This window comes from Pristis pectinata, chromosome 9, assembly GCF_009764475.1.
Source record: "Pristis pectinata isolate sPriPec2 chromosome 9, sPriPec2.1.pri, whole genome shotgun sequence".
Taxonomy (NCBI): domain Eukaryota; kingdom Metazoa; phylum Chordata; class Chondrichthyes; order Rhinopristiformes; family Pristidae; genus Pristis; species Pristis pectinata.
The window spans coordinates 98,103,717-98,109,716 of NC_067413.1; the positions used below are offsets into that span (position 1 = coordinate 98,103,717).

The window sequence follows — 6,000 nt, forward strand, 5'->3', positions numbered from 1 at the left end:
GGATTGAATGTTCTCAGATGCTATCCCAAATGAATCTAGTTTTTTTTCAGGTTTAAGAGACCCTGGTTTTAGATTGAATTAAATCACTTTCAATCTTTGTAAGATTTTAATCATACAATGATCACTGTTCACTAAAGGCCCCTAGCCACCAGATCAATTAACTCCCTCATTACAGAACATCAGATCTAACAAAAAACCTGAACAGTCACTGGCACCTCAGCCGACTGATCTAGAAACCAGACTCAAACAGTACTTAAACAGAGCCTTCAGTACACCAAGTCTCTGCTGACCATCATGCACCCACTTACACTAATTCCATTTTATTCCCCTCAACTACTCCTAGACTAATTCACATCCACACACTAGGGGCAACTTAGAGTGGTCAATTAACGTACAAACCCCAACCATCTTCAGGAGGCGGCAGGAAACTGGTCACAGGAAGAACATGCGAACCCCACAAAAAAGCACCAGAGATCAGAAACAAATCCAGGTTGTTGGAGCTGTGAGGCAACAGAGCTGCAAGCTATGTCTGTGTTGCACTACTTGTACATTCAAATTTAGCCTCTACTATTAGTCTGCCCAACCCATACATCCCCCATGATTATTGCATTAACCTTGTTACATGCACTGATTTATATTATGTCCTTCATTACTGTTGCTGTGTGGGGGCCTATAAACAAAGCCAATAATGCATTCTGCTTCTCGTTGTTTCTTAGCTCAGCAGCACTCTAAACACTCCCTGCCACCAGTCCCCAGCTACCTGCCCCTCACCGGAAAGCAGCCTGCCTTCGCTTTCAGTCACACTTGCCTCCCCAACTCAGCTCATAGGACCACAGTGGCATCTCAGACCCAGTCACTATTGTTCTACCATTGGGCTTGTTACCATATAGAAATCTTTGGACTGAAGAGAGCTGAACAAAGAGACAGGGGGACAGTGGCTTCCATCACATCCACCAGGTGGTGGTGAGAGACACTAGGATCCAGGCAGTCCATCAACACATGGAGCAGGTGCTGCCATTCCCTAAAAATAGTCCGTAGTCATAATGCCCATCATGATACAGTCTGGAGGCCTACATCTCATCACTGAGCAGTTGTACCACTTGCCCAACACCTGACCCTACAGGCAGCCACTCCACACAGAGCTGCAGGGTGATTTTTTTTGGGAGCAGCAGCAGAGGGTAGGAATTTGTGCCAAATTCTCAGCACAGCAACATGCAGTAGCGCTAAGGGCAGGAATATGCACCACGTGCCCAGTATAGCAGCATACAGTCCAAGTAGATGTCTTCTTTTAAGAAAGGTGGGTACATAGCTGCAAGTGTTTCAACTGAAGTCAATAAAATAAAATCAGCTCTCTGCAGGATAGCACTAGATCAGGCTCCTGTCAGTCCATCCATACACTGACAAGCATAAAGTCTTCACAACAGATCTGCACAACGCCAAATCCTTACATTAGGACCCCGTAGTATCACAGCCATTAAAATTTCAAGTTTCATGCATGATATTGAAATCCTGAAGGGAACAGCACTTGTACCACTTCAAGGGTAGGGCAGAGTTAGAAGTTACTTAGAAGCTGTTATGGTGACAAGAAAACAAAACAAAAACAGTTTACACTGTAATAATAGCATTATGCTTCAAATTCACTTCACTGAACACCATGTAACCTGTTGTCTGTAGTATAATAAAAAATAAAACAAATTGAAAGTGCTGGAAATATCAGGTCAGACAGCCGTGGAGATACAAAATTAACGTCAAGATACAAAAGACAACACAGCTCCGAGGAAGGGGGCCTCCATTTGAAACTTGCCAGGGATGTTGCCCGACCTCCTGCGTGTTTCCCAGCTTTTTTTCGGTGTTTGTTTACCCTGGTTTTGGGAAGAGGTGACGTTGATTTTTCAATACATTTGGAGTCCAATAAATCATCTTAAACCCCACGGCAAGGAGTTTAACACACAGCACACTGAAGTGGAACGACTTCCTGGAAGTCGGCAACAGAATACATTCAGGAGGACGGTTGCGGTGCGTCCTGATCGCAATAAAGGAGCGAAAGCCGAGGGAGTGAAGCTTGCGGCGGCCCCACAGACGAACAAAGGGGCTCGGGCAATGGCTCCAGTCCGCCACCGCCTGCCTCTCACCTCATACTGTAAGCCCCGGAGCCGAGCTCCTGGCCGATCCCCGACAAGCTGGAGTCGAAGTCGTGCACCAGGCCGGACTCGATGGCTTCGTCCATCTTCAGCACCCAGGCCATGGTCAGTGAAGGCGGCCGAGCCCGGGAGGGGCGCGCACCGCCCCGGGGTGGGGGTGGAGGGTGAGCCCGCTGGGGAGGGGGAGCGGGTGTGGGCAGGCGGCGCTCCCCTGCCCCCAGGCCCCGACCCCCGGCTCCCCTCACACTCGGAAAGCGCGGGCCCGCCTTTCGCTTCCAGTCACACACCCGCCGCCCTCGCCTCACACCGCCATGGCGGCGCCTCGCAGCCGGTCACCACTGCCGTCTCCTCCCCCCTCCGTGTGGCAGGGGGGGGCCGGGTGACGCCTGCGGAGCCTTCGACGAGGGTGAGAGCCGCTCCCCCGCTCACGCACAGCCCGGGCTGCCGCCGCTAACGCCGCCGCCTCCCCTCCGCGCCCTCGCCGACTCCAGCACTAACATGGCCGCCAGCCGCTCGGCCCCCTCTCCGAGCGGACAACCCGCGTCACCGCGCACGCCGGCTCCCCCCCCCCCCACCCCCGACTGCGCAGGCGCACCCCCGCCCTCGGGCCGGCAACCCTTTCCTGACGTCACCGCCGGCTGCCGGCACCCAACCACACCAGGTGCGGGAGGAACTCAGCAGGTCGGGCAGCATCTGTGCAGGGAGATGCACAGGTCAGCGTTTCGGACCTAAACCCTTCATCTGGGCTGGAAAGATAGAGGGGAGAAGCCAGAATAAAAAGGGGAGGGGGAGGAGCTGGCAGGCGACAGGTGAGTCCAGGTGAGAAGGGGTTCACCTATCTCTGGATTACCTGGACTCACCTGTCACCTGCCAGCTCCTGCTCCTCCCCCTCCCCTTTTTATTCTGGCTTCTCCCCTCTTCCTTTCCAGTCCAGGTGAAGGGTTTAGGTCCGAAATGTCGACTGTTTATTTCCCTCCATAGATGCTCCATTGACCTGCTGAGTTCCTCCAGCATTGTGTGTGTGTGTGTGCGTGTGTGTGTGTGTTGCTCCAGATTCCAGCATCTGCGGAACCCCTTGTGTCTGTGTGCGCTGCACTTTCTTGGTAACGGTAACAATCACTGAAGAGGAAAGGTAAGCAGTTTGGGCTGGTACTACTTGGGGTTTAGTTGGTCTTATTGAGGCATACACAACTGAGGGATGTTGACAAGGTAACTCTGGAGGAATCCAGAACTAGGAGGAATAATTACTGAATTTTCCAGAGGAAGGGGGTGAGGCAGGTACAACAGTATCATTTAAGAAGCACTTGGATAGGTACATGGAGGGGCGGGGCTTGGAGGGATATGCGCTGAACGCAGGAAATTGGGATTAACTGAGTGGGCACTGTGGTTGGCATAGACTGGTTGGGACGAAGGGCCTGTATCCGTGCTATATCTCTCTGTGACTTTATTCTGCATTCTGTTATTTTCCATCACTCATTGAAAGTGACTACACAGGTAGATAGGGTGGTTAAGAAGGCTTATGGAATGCTTGCTTTCGTTAATCGAGGTATTGAGTATAGAAGTTATGATGCATCGCTGGTTAGGCCGCATTTAGAGTATTGCATGCAATTCTGGTCACCTCACTATAGGGAGGATGTTGAGGCTTTAGAGAAGGTGCAGAGGAGGTTTACCAGGATGCTGCCTGGATTAGAGGGCATGTGCTATCAGGAGAGGCTGGACAAACTTGGGCTCTTTTCTCTGGAGAAGTGTATAAAATTATGAGAGGCATAGATAGGGTGGACAAGCAATATCTTTTTCCCATTATTGAGCGAGCCAATACCAGAGGGCATGCATTTAAGGTGAGAGGGGGTAGGTTCAGAACAGACGAGAGGGGTACATTTTTTACTGAGAGAGTGGTGGATGCCTGGAATGTGTTGCCTGATAGGGTGGTGGAGGCAAATTCATTGGGGTATTTTAAGAGGGGCTTGGATGGGCACATGAATGAGAGGAAAATCGAGGGATATGGGCATTCTGTAGGTAGGATGGATTACCTATGTCGGCACAACACTGTGGGCCAAAGGGCATGTTCTGTGCTTCACTGTTCTATGTTCTTTTCCCTTGTACTTCCTCAATGCACTGTTGTAATGAATTGATCTGTATGGACAGTAAGCAAGACAAGTTTTACACTGTATCTCAGTACATGTGGCAATAATAAACCAATTTACCAATTTATTTGCTGATCAGCGGCTCCAGACACTCTCGAATTGCACACAGGATTCTGTCACCTTGACATTCAAGGGTTCAGCACCGAATAAAAAGATGGCGAAATGGTGCCGGGTGGAGCAAGCAGAGTTGGCAAGAACACGAAATGTTAATTTTTCTGCTTATATAATGCTATGTGCCTGTGATACTGCTGCAAGTAAGATCTTCAATGTACCTGTGCATATGACAACAAACTTTGACTTTGTTTCTTACCACAAATACTGCCTGACTTGCTGCAATGGAGTGGTAAAACGGAGACAGAAGAGACTGAAGGATACTGGCATCTGGAGTAGAAAACAAACTGCTGGAGGAACTCAGCGTGTCAGGCAGCATCTATGGAGGCAAAGGGATGGTCGACGTTTGGGGTCGAGACCCTTCATCAGGACTGGAAAGAAAGAGGGTAGAAGTCAGAATAACAGGGTGTGGGGAGGGGGAGGAGCATGAGCTGGTAGGTGATAGGTGAATCCAGGTGAGGGGGGAGGATAGGTGAGTAGGGGAGGGGGGGGTAGTGGGAATGATGTGATATTCACCAATCACCCGCCAGCTCATGCTCCTCTGCCAGCCCTTTTATTCTGGCCTCTGCCCTCTTCCTTTCCAGTCCTGATGAAGGGTCTCAGCCCAAAACGTTGACTGTTTATTTCCTTCCATGGATGCTGCCTGACCTGCTGAGTTCCTCCAGTGCTTTGTGTGTATTGCTCCAGATTCCAGCATCTGCAGTCTCTTGTGTCTCCAGGTTAACTATCTGTCGACCCCCCCCCCCCCCCCCCACCACACACACTGATACGACCCTTCTCATCCCTCCCACGACCTATTTGTCCCACTGCTGTCTGGCAAGCGGTACCGGAGCATCCGGGCCAGAACTACTAGATTGCACAACAGTTTTTTCCCCCAGGCTGTCAGGGTCCTGAATACCCTGGTAGACAAATGCCATGGTTTGCACAACGGCGTATAAGAACTTTGGCTGCCGCTGAACACGTTTATACAATTAGTACAACACACTGAGCTTGTATTTCTCTCCGTCCAACTCAGTTTTGCACTTACTCTGCGCTAAATTTGTATTTTGTATATACCATTTTTTTGCACTATTTGTACTTGCACAATTTTTTTTTGTTTTTTGGTTTGTTTTTATTGTATGTCTTCCGTTCTATGTATGTCCTCTGTTGTGTGAGTCTGGGGGAAACGACATTTTGTTCTGCCATATGTTTTTTATAGCATGGATGAATGACAATAAAGAAACTTGAACTTGATACTGTCTGACTTGTGGGAACATTTTCTGATTGTTTAAGTCTTCCAACATCTGTAGTATTTTGATCCTTGAATAATGGAAATCGAGGACTTAGTCCAGAAGAAATATGGTGACCTAACTGGTTTTACAATTTCTAAACAAAAAGTAGTTTCGCTCTAAATTATCCTCAGACTAAATGTGACAATCAATTTAAAGGTAAAGGAATAACTGAAAACCAAACAGAGCTGCAATTTACTATCAAATTAATTACACATATTGCCAGTTGGACCATTCTGATGAACTGTCAGTGCTGGTGAAATGTCATCAAACTGTAATGATAACTTTTTTTTATAGATGCTTCCCGACCAACACTCACTGTTATTTTACGTTTCC

The 6,000-nt window shown here is 48.9% G+C and overlaps 1 protein-coding gene across 2 annotated transcripts in view; it reads right to left on the reverse strand.

The window, feature by feature from the left end:
* LOC127574184 (upstream-binding protein 1-like) overlaps window positions 1-2,670 on the reverse strand; it is a 78,630-nt gene extending 75,960 nt beyond the window's left edge. For both annotated transcript variants that reach the window (XM_052022972.1, XM_052022971.1), the window contains exon 1: window positions 2,133-2,670. In XM_052022972.1, the coding sequence (XP_051878932.1) occupies window positions 2,133-2,245 (113 nt within the window). In that variant the 5' untranslated portion in view covers window positions 2,246-2,670. The remainder of the gene's footprint in view (window positions 1-2,132) is intronic.
* Window positions 2,671-6,000: the final 3,330 nt, after the last annotated feature.